General features: G+C 44.1%; 1 protein-coding gene and 1 pseudogene across 5 annotated transcripts in view; one reads left to right on the top strand and one right to left on the bottom strand.

The window, feature by feature from the left end:
- LOC123499868 overlaps positions 1 to 488 on the bottom strand; it is a 4,379-nt pseudogene extending 3,891 nt beyond the window's left edge.
- The window catches only part of LOC123499502, a 134,073-nt gene that overhangs the window by 101,942 nt on the left and 14,631 nt on the right, over positions 1 to 17,500 (top strand). For 4 of the 5 annotated variants that reach the window (XM_045247550.1, XM_045247549.1, XM_045247552.1 and 1 more), the window contains 5 exons: positions 2,472 to 2,595; positions 4,398 to 4,427; positions 7,459 to 7,482; positions 10,544 to 10,801; positions 14,105 to 14,283. In XM_045247550.1, coding sequence (XP_045103485.1) covers positions 2,478 to 2,595; positions 4,398 to 4,427; positions 7,459 to 7,482; positions 10,544 to 10,801; positions 14,105 to 14,283 — 609 coding nt within the window. In that variant the 5' untranslated portion in view covers positions 2,472 to 2,477. Of the gene's footprint in view, positions 1 to 1,792; positions 1,855 to 2,471; positions 2,596 to 4,397; positions 4,428 to 7,458; positions 7,483 to 10,543; positions 10,802 to 14,104; positions 14,284 to 17,500 lie in introns of those variants that run through there. The other variant, XM_045247553.1, reaches the window with a different exon arrangement.

The following is a 17,500-nucleotide window of genomic DNA, read 5'->3' as shown; positions in this document are numbered from 1 at the left end:
GATCAACGTGCAACAACAAAGGAACAACATTTTTAATAGCTTAATCTCTGCGAGTCGTCTAGGTCATTCGTTCGCTAATATCTATACATTTATGAGACAATGATCAGTTAGCCATTCCCTGGAAATTCTCAGTGTGTAGTAAAGTAGCGCTTATGGAGGTTACGATCCCATCCCTATTACCACAGGAGGGGGAAACGTTCACTTGCCTCTCTGGTTCTTTAACGATTCCTGTCCGACCGTAACGTTGAACTATAAGATGTAAATGTCTACACTTATCTCACCCACCTATAAAAGAAAATGGACCCTTTTCACCGGTCACATATTTTTTTTCTTATCCTTGGTAATGTATGATAAGGAAATAAAAAGTGAGAATCAAAACATGGTGATAAAGAGGGTAACCTTCCCATCCTCTCAGCCATTTTAGTCCACGTGGAATTCGTATCCTCCGATGACACACTCCTTACCGTGCTGAGTACATCTGTCGTCATCAAGAACAAAGGAAACCGACGTAATTTTTTTTATTTATGGTCCTGTCGTATTCTTCCGCCGCCTATAGAGACGAAGACCAATTACAGTGACACGGGCGACTCCGACATAATACATAGATGACACCGCCACACACCACCGACGATACACAGACGGCAGTACTACACCGCGGCACACCATCAACGGTACACTACAGGCAACAGTACGACATGCCACCGACGGTACACAGACGTTACCACCGACGGTACACAGACGATACCACCGACGGTACACAGACGATACCACCGACGGTACACAGACGACTACACGATGCTGCGACACCACTAACAGTACAGATAACATCAAAATAAACAGTAACATTACCAGAACACAGCGTCGCAAACATGGTTATTGCAGTGTTTGTAGTTATCGTTTACACGTGACCTGATATTGCTTGGATGTAGATAAGAATCATTGAAAGGAAAATACTGAAATGTTTCATATCTTTTATTGGTCCATACACACACACTTTATCACTTATACTTCAGCTTCAAGAAGGACTAATGATCTTTCAAAATTTTATGTCATTTCTTTCTAATTTCGCAGCGTTCTTCATAATTCCGTATCTAATTAGTGCTTGTTTCTAATGTCAGGTTGGAGCGAAATAATTGCAACTGTTCGTCTTTTTTTTATGGTTGTAGTGATATTTATTCCTTATTGGCAATACCATCCTGGCGATAACCTTAATGTGTAGCCCCTGTTCACCTAGCAGTAAATAGGTACGGGATGTAACTCAAAGGGTTGTGGCCTCGCTTTCCCGGTGTGTGGAGTGTGTTGTGGTCTCAGTCCTACCCGAAGATCGGTCCATGAGCTCTGAGCTCGCTCCGTAATGGGGAAGACTGGCTGGGTGACCAGCAGGCGACCGAGGTGAATTACACACACACCGCGTAGTGTAGTGGTTAGCACGCTCGACTCACACTCGAGAGGGTCCGCGTTCGAGTCCCGGAGGCGGCGAGGCAAATGGGCAAGCCTCTTAATGTGTGGGCCCTGTTCACCTAGCAGTAAATAGGTACAGGATGTAACTCGAGGGGTTGTGGCCTCGCTTTCCCGGTGTGTGGAGTGTGTTGTGGTCTCAGTCCTAACCGAAGATCGGTGTATGAGCTCTGAGCTCGCTCCGTAATGGGGAAGACTGGCTGGGTGACCAGCAGGAGACCGTGGTGAATTACACACACACACACACACACACACACACACACACGGCCCGGTAGCTCAGTGGTTAGAGCGCTGGCTTCACAAGCCAGATGACTGGGGTTCGATTCCCCGGCCGGGTGGAGATATTTGAGTGTGTCTCCTTTCACGTGTAGCCCCTGTTCACCTAGCAGTGAGTAGGTACGGGATGTAAATCGAGGAGTTGTGACCTTGTTGTCCCGGTGTGTGGTGTGTGCCTGGTCTCAGGCCTATCCCAAGATCGGAAATAATGAGCTCTGAGCTCGTTCCGTAGGGTAACGTCTGGCTGTCTCGTCAGAGACTGCAGCAGATCAAACAGTGAAACACACACACACACGTATACCTACAGCTTTTATCGTACTCATGTGGATAACAAATGACAGCTGAGTGGTTCTCGGCGATTACCATTTGCTAGTGTCTGACTCGTTTTGTTTGTTTCTTTTTTTATTTTCACTTTGTTGTTTGCTTCTATTTTCCTTATGTGTGTGTGTGTGTGTGTGTGTGTGTGTGTATTTTTCTTTTTTGTCTGCCAGCATGTCAGTCTGCCAATGCCCCTTTCCTGCCATCTCTCTCTCTCTCTCTCTCTCTCTCTCTCTCTCTCTCTCTCTCTCTCTCTCTCTCTCTCTCTCTCTCTCTCTCTCTCTCTCTCTCTCTCTCTCTCTCTCTCTCTCTCTCTCTCTCTCTCTCTCTCTACGATCACATCTTTCTCTGATCTTTTCCAATTTCTCTCAATTCGCCATGTTCCGTGTCTGGTGTCAAGCTATGTTCGTGCCCCGCAGGTGAGAATGATAGGAGCCATGCCCGCCGTGGCCGTGCGCCAGCAACGGAAGCACGTGAAGCACGAGGACCACTCGAAGCACCGCCCCACCACGCTCACCATTGATGCCACCACCCCGTACACAGGTACCTCCTCTCCCTCTGCTTTCCCTCCCCTCACTCACCCATTCATTCTATCACTCACGTCTCATGCTCACCTCTCACCGCAATTTCATTATCACTGTCACTTATTCAGTCGCGTGTAAGGATCATCCATTTTCATGCAGTCAGCTTTCTTGTCTTCGTATTTCAAGATTTCATATATTTACATTTAGTCGCAGTGTCTGACAGTAGCACACGCATCATTGCAATGCCATTCCGCTTCAGTTTGGTTTCCTTCCGTGTTCTCACTCACTTCATCATTATATCATGTCTTTCATATTTTCTGAGAGTCGCAAAGTGTTATGTAATAATTATTACTATCATCTCTTCACCTTCAAACACACACACACACACACACACACACACGGCCCGGTAGCTCAGTGGTTAGAGCGCTGGCTTCACAAGCCAGAGGACTGGGGTTCGATTCCCCGGCCGGGTGGAGATATTTGGGTGTGTCTTCTTTCACGTGTAGCCCCTGTTCACCTAGCAGTGAGTAGGTACGGGATATAAATCGAGGAGTTGTGACCTTGTGTGCCTGGTTTCAGGCCTATCCGAAGATCGGAAATAATGAGCTCTGAGCTCGTTCCGTTGGGTAACGTCTGGCTGTCTCGTCAGAGACTGCAGCAGATCAAACAGTGAATTACACACACACACACACACACACACATTACTGCTTCAAGTCATTACGTTGCCTCACTATATCGCTTTTGCTGCTTCATTACTTTTCCCCATCACTCACTCTTGACAACCTAACGTCTTCCAGTTCAGCGCACCTTCAGTACTTACCTCTGACGCCTCGCTTTCTCACTCACTTCGTCCTCCTGCCTCGTGTTCTCCCACCTCATCTACTTCCAAACGTCGCGTCTCTCCCTGGCTGTGTACCTCCGTCGCTCACATCTCCTTGGTATTCTGTTATACTGATTTATTTTTCTCTCGATCTCTCAGCCCTCGAATACATCAGGTTCATTCATGTTTCTTCCCCTGAACTGCTGTGGCTTCAGTAATCCTAGAATATACCATGTCAGGGAGTTCGCTTCAAGCCAGTTACTTGATATCTTTTTGTTTTTGTTTTTTCTCTTTCAAAGAATTTCCTATCGGTGTTTACTTCTATATCTTTATCTTCTACGTATCTTTTAGGGATCCTTTTTTTACTTTATATTTCTGTCTCCTCTTGGATAGGCGCCTTCCAGATCTCATGCGTCACATTCATACGCTATTTCATCAGCTCGTGTCATATCACTATCGTAATTCCTTCTATTTTGTTTTTCCTTCTGCCTTCCCTTTCTTCTTCCCGCCCTATAAGTACGAGGGAAGGGAGAAAAAAAAAGAAGGCTGGAACGAAAAAGGAAATAGGAAGGAAAAAAAAGGGAACATAATAGAAGGGGAGACAGAGAGTAAGATAAATCAATATTAAATTTAATCTTCCTCCAAATAATGCAACACTCCGGGAGGTTTTATCTAACGTTAATAATTTATTGATTGGCCATTGAAGTGATGACGCGCCAGCCACGCCGCGCTGTCTCTGTGGCCCTGACTTATGATCCCCGCGCCTGCTAGGAAGGTCATCACACCCATAACAGCATCGCCCATCATAAACGTCCCACATTTGTTTTAAACCAAATCTTTATGTTAAGTCTAAATTACTACATCATCAGGCTAATGCAGTTTTCGTAAAATGAATACATGTGTACATCTTTTGTGTTGTGTAAGTCATGATGCATAATTGTGTTTTCTGTGTGTGTTTTTTAATAATATCTAGAGTGTATCGTAATAATGTTCCCCTCTAGCCAAGGCCAGGCCGCCGGGCACCAACAAGGGTAACACCACGAGGCTCGCACACCGCCACCCACCACCCACCTCGTTCCCAGGCCCCCACAGTTTTGTTCCTCCCTCTCCTCCTCCTCTATTCTCATAGTTCATATGGTTTATCTCCTTCTTAGTACCGATGATATAATACAGATGATTGTAACTTTCTTTCAAGTAAAGCTTTATTTCCTTGCTTCATGCAACCTTCATTCCTAATATTCGTTTCACATTCCTTTATACATTATACCTATTTGCATATATATATATATATATATATATATATATATATATATATATATATATATATATATATATATATATATATATATATATATATATATATATATATATATATATATATATATTATTGATATTAAGACACATTTATTATTAGTGTTTAAAGGTTAACTTACTTATTAAGTGAGTTAGCCTTCCCTTAGACCACTCGAGCAACTCATGCTCGTGACTGGGTGTCCTACCTTCAATAGTGTAGCCACTGGCGTGCACCGGAATTTCGGCGTGGCGCATAACAGGTGAATGTCCCACTCGTGGCACGGCACACCTGTCCAGGCAGGTGTGCCTCGCGATCATCGTGTTCGCTATCTCCGCACCCACCAGCACCACCTGTTTTGGACAAGTGTATGCAGCTTGTGTGTTTGTGTGTGTACTTATGTGAGTGCATTTGTCTCTGTGCAGCTCGCTCGCTCACTCGCCACTGGCCCTCAGTGGGGTGGCAGAGATGTGTGGATGATGACGCCTTCAGGAAAGACTTAAACAAATGAAGTTTAACTGAATGAAGAAATAAACAAAATTGTTCATAACCACCAGTCAAATTATTACATCAAATATGATTTATTACATTCTCCTTGAAAGAAGTCTCTCGAACTGTACACTGTTTACCCGACGTTTTACAATTGATATGATAACGAAGATAGCCTGATTTTAAATAACATTTACTTCATTATTGCTTCATTGCTTTTCCATTTAATTCTCAGGAACACATTTATTTCCTTTATTACCAGGAGACCTTCCGAATGCTGTTATTGACTCAGTTGAGAAAGAGAGAAACACACACACACACACACACACACACACACACACACACACACACACACGTACAGAGAGAGAGAGAGAGAGAGAGAGTGTGTGTGTGTGTGTGTGTGTGTGTGTGTGTGTGTGTGTGTGTGTGTGTGTGTGTGTGTGTGTGTAACATCAGCAGACATTATGCTGGAGTGACATTTTGTTTCATGAACCTTGTCGCCGTAAGGCGGTAACTGATGGTGGTGACGGAGCAGCCTAGCGAAGCGGCGTGAAAACCTGTTGCTGCTGTAAGCACAAGAAAAGTGATAACGATTAATATGTTTATCAGTCATTGACATATAAAGCAAATGTAATCATGTACGTCGTGAAGGGAAAATGTGTTAAATACTGGCCGGTAGATGCTACTGTAGATTGCAGAAGTCGACTATACTTGTCCTTTGAGTTCCGTAAGCTTAGCCTTTGGTGGCTGGCTAAACGTGATGCCAGGAAAGATTGCTCCTGTATTGAGTAACCGCATGAATCACAAATGAATCATTCACGAAGCGTTTCTTATCCCATCGCAGTATTTTGACATAGATTCTTATCATTCATCTTGTCACTTCTTTGCCTTATTAGTGCAATGAAATGTGGAATTTTTTTTCATTGCGTTTCCACGACAACTAATTGCTCCTCCTCTCTGTACAGGACCGTACTTTCCTCCTACCCATCCCTTCTCCGCTGTGCCCTTTTCTTTTTACGTCATTCTTTCAGCATCAGATTTGGAAGGGAGGCGCCTGTCTTGTCGCCCCTGCTATTCCCATGTTCTCCAGAAAGCGATCACTTCTTAACGATACAAGTTTAGTTGGCAATTTTTGTCCATCAGTGTGCTGTGAGTCGATATACACAAGTCTTCCATGGGGCGTTTGTTAACCTAGCTGATGTGGAGGTGGAGGAGTCCAGCGGTGGTGCAGCAGAGGGGCCGGCAACACTTTGGTATCCTGGAAGTGCTAAAGGTTGTCGGCGTCGGAGAACCTCTGTACTTTCCTTGCCGCTTCTGTGGCCACAAATGCTCGTTCATTTACAGGTTTAAACGATCCATGAATGAAAAGTAAAACACAGAACTCTCCATAAAAAAAAACAAAAAAACATACCCTTAAAGTAGTAATGAGCATGAGTAAAGCAGGGACACTGCGGACCATCAGTATGCTGCTCCTCTGATGATATACTGACGCAGTGCACAAATTGCGCGTCTCTGTTTCATCCACAAATTGCACCCTTCTGTTCCAATCATTTTACTTGTCAATCTGGCAGTCATTCACCTGTTATGTAGCCTTCATCAAGCCTCTGTTCGCATAATCAGAGACCGTCATTCAAGTCAGTGGTAATTTTGTTCGTCTCTCTAGCCTTTTTGGCCACTTTTCTTATTGAAAATTTTTCTCTCTCCTGTTCATTAACACATTGTTAGAGAAGAATGTCTTCCCGCGGGAGGGGGAGGGGAGGGTGTTAGGACCTGTGGGGAGCTTGTTGCACCACGCCACCCTCACGTGGCTCTTTGTGTGTGTGTGTGTGTGTGTGTGTGTGTGTGTGTGTGTGTGTGTGTCTGAGTGTGTGTATGTGCATTAATTTCTTATTTGCACTGTTATGAAAGTTATAATCTCTAATATATTTTCTTACAAGTATTTGCTAGACATTAATATTAGGAGCGCTGGGATCATCCCAGTACTGCCACCATTTTTTTTTTTTTATCAAATTTACCTTTTCATGTCCAGCACCTTTTTTCTGCACAAATATCAGAACCCTTAGCAACAACTGATTCCCTCAATTTCTTCTTCCATGATTATATCCATGTACATATACATAATACTCATTGGAAATTATTAATTCATTCTTTTTTGTGACATTCATGATAACTAATAGTAACGAGAGTCTAGTAGTGTAGGGTATATATTAGTTATCTTTTCTTCGACATCTGTAATTCCCTTTAGATATACAGTGATTGTTTGTTTACGTTGTGCTGCTTAGTGAAACCCCCCGGGGCGAGGAGGGGTAAGGTCACCACCACCATTAGTTAACGCAGCGTTCCTCTCTTACGCTTTCTTCCTCACCAACTGTTGCTTGGTCAGCCGTCCAGTGATCGATGTGGGCTTGTTTACACACACACCATTCTCTGTCTCTGTCTCCATGTCTCTGTCTACGTCTTTGTATCCTTCTTTGCTTCCCTCTGCCTTTCTTTCTGTTTTTCTCTCTCTCTCTCTCTCTCTCTCTCTCTCTCTCTCTCTCTCTCTCTCTCTCTCTCTCTCTCTCTCTCTCTCTCTCTCTCTCTCTCTCTCTCTCTCTCTCTCTCTCTCTCTCTCTCTCTCTCTCTCTCTCTCTCTCTCTCTCTCTCTCTCTCTCTCTCTCTCTCTCTCTCTCTCTCTCTCTCTCTCTCTCTCTCTCTCTCTCTCTCTCTCTCTCTCTCTCTCTCTCTCTCTCTCTCTCTCTCTCTCTCTCTCTCTCTCTCTCTCTCTCTCTCTCTCTCTCTCTCTCTCTCTCTCTCTCTCTCTCTCTCTCTCTCTCTCTCTCTCTCTCTCTCTCTCTCTCTCTCTCTCTCTCTCTCTCTCTCTCTCTCTCTCTCTCTCTCTCTCTCTCTCTCTCTCTCTCTCTCTCTCTCTCTCTCTCTCTCTCTCTCTCTCTCTCTCTCTCTCTCTCTCTCTCTCTCTCTCTCTCTCTCTCTCTCTCTCTCTCTCTCTCTCTCTCTCTCTCTCTCTCTCTCTCTCTCTCTCTCTCTCTCTCTCTCTCTCTCTCTCTCTCTCTCTCTCTCTCTCTCTCTCTCTCTCTCTCTCTCTCTCTCTCTCTCTCTCTCTCTCTCTCTCTCTCTCTCTCTCTCTCTCTCTCTCTCTCTCTCTCTCTCTCTCTCTCTCTCTCTCTCTCTCTCTCTCTCTCTCTCTCTCTCTCTCTCTCTCTCTCTCTCTCTCTCTCTCTCTCTCTCTCTCTCTCTCTCTCTCTCTCTCTCTCTCTCTCTCTCTCTCTCTCTCTCTCTCTCTCTCTCTCTCTCTCTCTCTCTCTCTCTCTCTCTCTCTCTCTCTCTCTCTCTCTCTCTCTCTCTCTCTCTCTCTCTCTCTCTCTCTCTCTCTCTCTCTCTCTCTCTCTCTCTCTCTCTCTCTCTCTCTCTCTCTCTCTCTCTCTCTCTCTCTCTCTCTCTCTCTCTCTCTCTCTCTCTCTCTCTCTCTCTCTCTCTCTCTCTCTCTCTCTCTCTCTCTCTCTCTCTCTCTCTCTCTCTCTCTCTCTCTCTCTCTCTCTCTCTCTCTCTCTCTCTCTCTCTCTCTCTCTCTCTCTCTCTCTCTCTCTCTCTCTCTCTCTCTCTCTCTCTCTCTCTCTCTCTCTCTCTCTCTCTCTCTCTCTCTCTCTCTCTCTCTCTCTCTCTCTCTCTCTCTCTCTCTCTCTCTCTCTCTCTCTCTCTCTCTCTCTCTCTCTCTCTCTCTCTCTCTCTCTCTCTCTCTCTCTCTCTCTCTCTCTCTCTCTCTCTCTCTCTCTCTCTCTCTCTCTCTCTCTCTCTCTCTCTCTCTCTCTCTCTCTCTCTCTCTCTCTCTCTCTCTCTCTCTCTCTCTCTCTCTCTCTCTCTCTCTCTCTCTCTCTCTCTCTCTCTCTCTCTCTCTCTCTCTCTCTCTCTCTCTCTCTCTCTCTCTCTCTCTCTCTCTCTCTCTCTCTCTCTCTCTCTGTGCTTCATGTAACACCCAGCCTTTGGGGAGGGGCCTGTCCCTGGCTCTGTCGGGCGGCTCTGTGGTGGTGCCGGGCGGTGACTGGTGCTGACGCCTCGTCCCCCTCCACTCAGCATCACGGACACAGTGTGCGGATGGAACGCTCTCACTCTCACCTGAGCTCTTAGATCACTACTTCATGGAGAGATTTCACCTTGATCACGTATGCATGTCCTATGACTCTTGCTGAAGAGAGTGGTCAGGTTACCTCTCGGCATAGCGACACGTACCACGCCGCTGCCAGAGCTTTTTGGGACAGTCTTGTTATGAAATGTACGAGTATTACGTTTCTTTCAGGATCGAGAAGGTACTTGTCACTAGGTAGAGAGCAAAATTTGCACACTGCTCACGTCACAGGTTGCCTCTATCTTGTTGAAGTAGTAATACGTATAGGAAGTCTACATGTCCCATCCTGTTCCGGCTCGGTGCGAGGCGTGTCAATATACAGAGGCGACTGTCCAGTGTTGTTCGATGTAGAAAGAGAACAAGAACTACTGACAAAAATGAAAACGCGCTGCGCCGTGCATGGGCGTGCGTTGAGTGGCGCGACCTATTAATGTTTGTTTGTACACGCCAGGCGAGTGACGCGAGCCCTCCGCACACTCTGTCTCTCCTCTTTGACAAGTGTTGATCGTGTTTTGTTTTTCCTCTCTTCGTATTCCACACCGTTTATCTTCTTCCAGTGCATTTCGACTCACTCTAGTTTATTATTGGCTGCCACTCATAGTATGTCCCTTAATTTTCTTGCTCCACATGTATTGGGTGTGCCTTCGAGCCTTCTGGTGTTGTAGGTGCCCCCTGTCAGGCCTCCTCTCGGTGGCCTGCATCTCCTCTGCTCTACTCCCTTCCCCTTCCTGTCCACTACTCACAGCCGTGTCCCTCCCTCCACACTCTCTCCTCCCTCACTCCCTCACTCCCTCCACCACCCCTCACTTTATCAACTGCTGTATTGACTCAGGCATGGTACTGGTCTATTTCTTTTTAATCGTTATTTTTTTCAATCTTTTTATCTGTCGTAAGACGTAAGTTTAATGTAATGAGTCGTAAGTGTTTTGTCAAACTGTTTTTTGTTGTAATATATACACATTTCTAATCAGTATTATTCATTGTTGTTGTGAGAATAATTGTAATGTGTCACCACTCAAGATTGTTTTTAGTGTGCATATTTAAAGTAAACAAAAAAATGTCAGCATCCCTTACCACGCCTATCTGTCTTAAGTCAGTTCAAGCATCAAGGTGACAGTCGTCCCTCCACAAACTGACGCCCATCAATCCTCCATGAGATAGAGACAAACCCTTGCTGCAGGAGTGTAGGAACTCAGAGTCATGACTGTCACGTAAGGATGTAACGCGCTGCCCCTCCCTGCCAGGCCTCCCCACACCCTTGAGGAGTCCCCGTGGCTCCCCGAAAGCTTCCCCCGCGGCCAGCCCCGCTGCCTCCCCCAAGCCGTCGCCAGTGACGTCCCCGAGGGCACAACCCAAGCATGTGGCCTCAACAGGGTGCGCGTACAGGTGTGTGCACGGCTACCTGTGCGGGCGTGTGTCACTGCTGCACGTGTCGGTGGTGTGTGTGCTGCTGGGCATCACCCTGCTAGTGGTGGGCCTCGTTCAGCTGGCGCCGGGAGCAGGTGAGGCTCGACTCGTTCATGTGCAGCTAATTAGGGTTAAAGGAAAGTGTAATATTGTACCGCTCTGACTCGTGTCCCTCCCTCCCTCCCTCACATCACCAGTACTCACGCAGGCCGCTATTTTTAGCCACACTCTGGAGGGCGTGTCCCGCTGGGCCTGGAGTGCCGGCCGACCGGGCATCCATGTTCTCCAGACCATCGTCGCAATCGAGTCACCCTCCAGATGGCGTTTGTCTTTCATCTTACGCGTTTATCGCAACCCTGGAAATCGGGTTAAATGTTACGATTTTCTCGTGAATGAATGTGATGAATTCATAAAGGAGAGGAAGGTTGTTCAAAAGAAGGAAGGAAGGAGGGAGAGACGTCGTCTTTGATTTTAATTATCAATTTGCTAGCAAGTCACGGCACAGGTATAAATTTCCACATTGTCTCTCTGTGTACAGTAGTGTTCCGTTTCCTGGTGTAAGTGTTCAAACCATTATTACTCGTCTTGTTCATTATGTTACTGTATGCCCCTGCCCTTGCCTCTCCGTCCCCTTTCCCTGCGTAACCCAGTGTCATTCCCTCCCTTTCCCTCCCTCCCTCCCTCAGCCTTCCTCTCCTCAGTGTCTCCGCACTTCCTCCTCCTGCTCCTCGTTTCTTCCCCAGACAGGCAGTGACGTAGTCTAGACAATGCCACATTTTCTCATAGTGTTCTAGTAGCGAGCATTTTGTTCACTACGAGACTGTGGTGGATGTGTTAGGATGAAGCAGTGCTAAGTCATCCATTTTTTTTTTTTTTTTTTTAAGGGAACGGCTACGCGATCACGTCTTGTTAACATTTTTTTGTCAAGCTATAGTTCTGGACACGGAGTTGATTGACACGGATTAATTGAGTTCCTCGCCGCCTGATTGATTTAAAGCGTTGCAATAACTCTTAAGTGTTTCGGTGCCTTATCTTGACAGAGTCGAGTAGAACTTACTGAGATCGTCAAGGGCATCTTAATAATTCTATTGATAGTTTGACAAGGACTCTGTGTCATCAGTGGGGAAAAAAAGTACCAATGAGAACCTGATTGATCACCCCTGCTGGCTTTGAAAACGGGCATTGTGAAAACCTGATGCGTTCCAAAATGTGGGTTCAAGATTGTACGGCATCATTGAACACGCACACTCATCCCTCCGTCTTGCCCTGGATCTTGTTGGCAGAGGGAATGTAGGAAAGATGAGGTCTCGTTATCCAACGCATCGACAGTCCTCCTCTTTATTTCATGTATTTGTTTGCTTATCTCTTATCTTTTGTGCCTGAAAAGAAGACGAGCATTGCGTCAAAACAAAAACAAATTAATAAAAAGAGGTGGAGAGGTTTATTCTGTTGGTGGTTCTCTCAAACACGAACAAAGATTGGATTTCTGATGGGTCTGATTGCCATTTTCAACACTTGAGGATTTTTTTTTTTTTTTTGAAGTTTCTGGCAGACATTTTTTATTTTGTTTTAAAGCTTGTAAAAGAGGCTTTATGCATTGCATTTAGTGCTTGAATTGCTACATAATCATCATAATTATCTCAGTGAGGCAGATAAAATGTGCAATATTTCATGGTGTTTTATATGCATTACAAGATTATCATTTGTTTTTATTCGTATTCAATGATGTTTATATCTCTAACTGTCTTATATCGACAGCAGATTCTTTAATGTTTCATCTTTGTGAAGCTTCTTACATATTGTTTATTCAGTTAACTTTTTTTAGAAGTAATGAAATTAAATATTGAAAAAAAGTAGAGAAATAAACCTAGGTATTATTTTGACCATTTTTTAAAACATTTTGTTGAGAGGAATTATCGAACGGGTCCTTAAATCCACTCTCGGTCCGTCTCCTTTGTGTTAGTGAAGAGAAATTCATTTTCAAGTGGTAGGCTTAAAAAAACGCAGGAAGGAAATAAGCACAGACCTCACTGCACTACTTGCTTCGGAACGTTTCACTCCAAGTCTGCAAGACTCCAGTACTGGGCGCCAACGATCTTGTGAAGCGTGTTGGCAGGTCATTCCCCTGTTAATTTTAACGGACTCCACTGTGGGTTTTCTTGATGATTGTGATTTTTCTACAGACACTTTAACAAAAAATTCTATATCATTGAGAGAAAGCACTCACGACAAAGCGTTCAGACAACCTGGCAAATCATCTCGACGTTATTTGCAAATATTCGAGAGGAGAGAAGTGTTTCAAAGTATGGCAAGTCATTGGATAGACTTTTCGTGTCTTACATTGATGCTTTAACAAGAATTTTACATCATCAGCGAGAGAAAACACCTGTGTGAACCTGATTAAATCATTTCCGTGTCCTCTGCAACAGTCACGATGAGAGAAGTACGTGTTTCAAAATACGTTGCCAGATCGCGTAGCCACATCCTGTCTATGTACATACCATTATCCTGTGTGTGCTGATCAATTTTTACAATTTATCCCCCTATTTGTCAGTAGTGATGTGTGTTTTCTGTATTGCCATTGACTTTAGGTAGATAGTTTCATAAGCTTTAGTGAGACTTGTGGTTTTAGTGGTAGCTTTAGTGGCAGTAGTGGTAACAATAGTGTGTACTATCAATGATTATGGATCAAGGGCAAGGGATAGAGGAATGTTAGAAGCAGCAGACGCAGTTATTCCAGGAAGGAAATAAGGAGTAGAAGGAGATGCACTAGTAGCAGAAGGAGGAACATCAGTAGGACATACATCATTAGCAGGAAGAGATGAGGGATATGTAAAACTTATGCAGTAATAGCAGGGAGATGAGTAGAAAATGTAATAGTGATGGAAGAAGAGTGACAGCAAGGACCATACACAGACTCACCAAGGCAGCAGTAAAATGATTAAATAAAAGCCCCCCAAGAACAGATTAGGCCAACTCGTTGTTTCATCATTCACTCGAGAGGAGCTAGAGAGGGCCATCAAGTTCAGTTGGAAGAGGCAGAGGAGAAGGACAACGACAACCATTACAGTAGACTAAAGTAGGAAAAGAGGGAGAAGAATAGAAATATCGCATAAGGTCACGGTGTTTATAGTCGCTAAAGAGAAGAAATATTACACTAGGTAAAAAAAAAAAAAAAAAAAACACACACTAAATGCTGCAGGTCAAACTATAAATACCAGAAGTACGAGGGAGGTTAAGAGTAGAAGAATTATCCCATTAGATTAAACTATAGACACTAGAAGTAGGAGGAGGAAGAAGAGAATTGTCATCACATTAGGCTAAATTAAAGTGTAGACAGTAGAAGTAAGTGGAGGATGAGTGCGAGGACGAGGCTTTGACACCCCTTACACCTGCAGCAGTGGTGGTGGTGGGGTCTGACCGCAGTGGGTTCCCGGCAGGCTCGGCGGTCAACAAGTACGCCATTATCGGAGCGGGGACGGGCTTCCTCGGGCTGGGCTTCCTGCTGCTCATCATCCTCTGTGCCTGTCAGAAGAATACCCACCGCCGCCGCCGTCCGCCTCCTCACCTCGTTCAGGTTAGTAAGGGCATCTGCTCTCGTTTTCTTCCTTGAGTGATTAAAGGAAAAAGCAAGATTTGCTGTGTTTTCAGATTGTTTTGATGATCGATGGCCTCGTGTTGGTTGGCACAGTTAATGAAAAAAATATAAATGTTTTTATTTTTTTTTTTTTTATGGCAATTGGACTGATACCTCTCAAAGTTTTCGATTTGTTGGCAGGGAGAAGTAACAGGGATGTGACTGATTGAATTTGACGTTAACTAGATACTCGTAGTTTGATTTCTTGCGAAGCTTCGCTTGTTTGTCACGTTAGAATTTGAAGAAAGGTTTGTAATTCTTCGTATTTCATGTCAGTTAGATTATTAAAAGTTCACTTGGTTGTGTTAGTAAAGAGAGAGTTGTGATGTGTTGAATGTGACGCAAGCCTGACTGATTCCGTGCAAAGAAAGGTTCTGTTGGCTGGCAAGGTAAAGAGGACGTTTATCAATGACTCATAGAAATGTTTTTCTTGGGTAAAGATGATTTTTGAAGGAAAGGTGGATTCAGTCTTTATAAGTGTGATGTAATGTTGAGTAACTTCCACACCTTCCATTGGTTGGCAGGATAAGGAAGACTGTTGTGATTGGCCAAAGCAATCTTCCACAGAATGATATTTGAATTGCCATGTTCCATGGGATTCGTGGCAAAATACAGGGTGATGATGATGAGGATGATGATGATAACGATGATGATAATGATGATGATAAGCATGATAATATTATCTCTAAGTAATGGAGGGATAGAGCATTTTCTTAAATTCATAAGTTTATTTTAGACAGTGTATTACGATTAGGAGGGGAGAGGAAGTGAGACAGAGAGAGCGAGAGTGGGTAAAAGATGATGAAAACAGAAAGATAATAGGAGAATGAAAGTTCCCGAACGGTCCTAAGCTGATGTTAATAGGACATGACATTTTATATTTCATATCAGTTAGATAATTAAAATTGCAATTGGTTGTGTTAGTAAAGAGAGAATTGTGATATGTTGAATGTAACGCCGGCCTGACTGATTCCGTTCAAAGAAAGGTTCTGTTGGCTGGCAGGGTAAAAAGGACGCTTATCACTGACTCATAGAAATGTTTGATAACCTGCTGTGCTGTGGGTAGAGGGTTTGGAAGGGAGAGACAAGAAATGATTGGTTACGTGTGGGAGGGAATTACAATAATCACCAGAGCCTTTCTAATTAGCCCTATTACTCCTTTTACGGACCATAGAAATGTTCAACACTCTTTATTGTAAGATAAATGTCTGAAAATTTTCTAAAGAATTATAGGGAAGAACATCTGAGAGCAGTAATGGTGATAGGGCTTGTGGTAGGTAAATAGACCGTTTCTCTTTATCTGATTAGATCATTAGACAGAGTGGGTTTTGAAATAGATTGTGACTTAACACTTACCTTAAAAAAAGTAGTGTTCAGGGTTGTAAGTAGGTTGTTTTTGTAATCTGATTGGGAAAGGTTTGTTTTAGGACGCGTTGTGAAAAAAAAAGTGACTCCGTTTTAACTTACTGGCTGATATGGGAAGGCTAGGCCACTGAAATAACACGTGATTAGACAGGCCAGGCTGGGAGAAGATGCGCCTTTTTCCTATTGGTTGAAACAGGAGGAAGAAATAAATGTAGCATGATTAGATGACTTAGGGAAGCAGACTGGTAAATCTTCATCGTTTATTGGTCGCTGGAGTGGATCAAAGGCACGTGATTGGGTAATAAGAGAGGTAGGCAGACACACACACATAGCGGCCATATTGGAACTACACAGGGCCGTTGTGTTCGTGTTTATCTGTTCATTATGTGTGGTGACGTGGTCTCCTTGTCACCTGTCTCTTGCCTCCATACTCCCTCCTCCCTCCCCTCCTTTCGTCTCTTCTTCCTTCCTCCTTTCCTTTCCACGCGTTGCTTTCCTCACCACACCCATATCTCTCTCTCTCTCTCTCTCTCTCTCTCTCTCTCTCTCTCTCTCTCTCTTTCCTCCATCTTCCTCATTTCCTCCTCGACCACGTGTTGCTCTACCTACTACATTCACCTAACCTCCTCCCTCCCTCCCTCCCTCCCTCCTCCTCCCTCCCTCCCTCCCTCTTTCCCTCCATTCCTCCTCACTACCACTGTATTGCTTCCCTCCCTTTCTCTCTCCACCTCACATGTTCAGTCATTCCCATCTTTCATATCTACAGTACCTCCCTCCCTTTGCTCCAACCCTTCTCTACATTGCATAATCTCTCCTTACTACTTTGCATTTCTGCGGCCCGCCCGCCGCCTCCCCTCCGGTGTCGTTTCATATCATTCCCCTCCTTACCACCGTCACCCCACGCTGGCTTTACGGTCCAAACCACTCACTTTCAAGGCTACTCTCATTATCTTTACAGGTAAATATACTAAAATATCTTACTACACATATACCTAATCTTTGTGTATGTGTACATTCTTTTGATTTTTTTTTTTTTTTTTTTTTGTGTGCTATGACCATTTTTTTTTTTTGTGTGTGTATTTTTTATCCATATTTTTAATTATTTTTCTTTCCCTCTTTTGTGCACCAGAGGTTAATAATCAATGTGACGCTAAATAGAGATGAAATTTATTTTTGCTAAATTTCGAAGTGAAGGCTTGACCAGTGAAACACGTAACCATGTCGTTCATCGTCTCATCACTGTCCATACCATCTCGTCTTTCCATACCATGTGGCAGGTCCACCGCGCACCCACCAGGTATCGTGCACTCTATATGATTGTTTATTCAAGGACGAATTTCGAGTAGAGATAAACTTGGATTAGTTACTACCGTGTTAGTGGACGTGTGGACGACAGCAAAGGAGTGTGGTAGACTAGATGAGTCAACATGCAGGTGGATAAATAAGCAGACAGAGAGGTAAACAGGCCAACGGCACCAGCTAATTGACCGATAAAGGAGTGTGGTGATGGACTTGGATAGATGAGTAAATAGATGAATGTGAAATAGATATGAGTAAATGTACAGATAGACAGGCAGACATGGACAGTGACGGAGTTTGAGAAATTGAAATACTTATAAATGAATACATAGATAAACAGACAGACAGACAGACAGACAAACAAAGAAATATACATAGGTAGGAATACACACAGGAACACGGAGAATGAATAAATAACTAGAATATCTGTGGTACAAATCGTATAAACACACACACACACACACACACACACACACACACACGTTCATTTCAT

Source organism: Portunus trituberculatus, chromosome 50 (genome assembly GCF_017591435.1).
Source record: "Portunus trituberculatus isolate SZX2019 chromosome 50, ASM1759143v1, whole genome shotgun sequence".
NCBI lineage: Eukaryota > Metazoa > Arthropoda > Malacostraca > Decapoda > Portunidae > Portunus > Portunus trituberculatus.
Note: the sequence above shows the minus strand (reverse complement) of the source record. Positions and strands in the feature narration are given on the sequence as shown.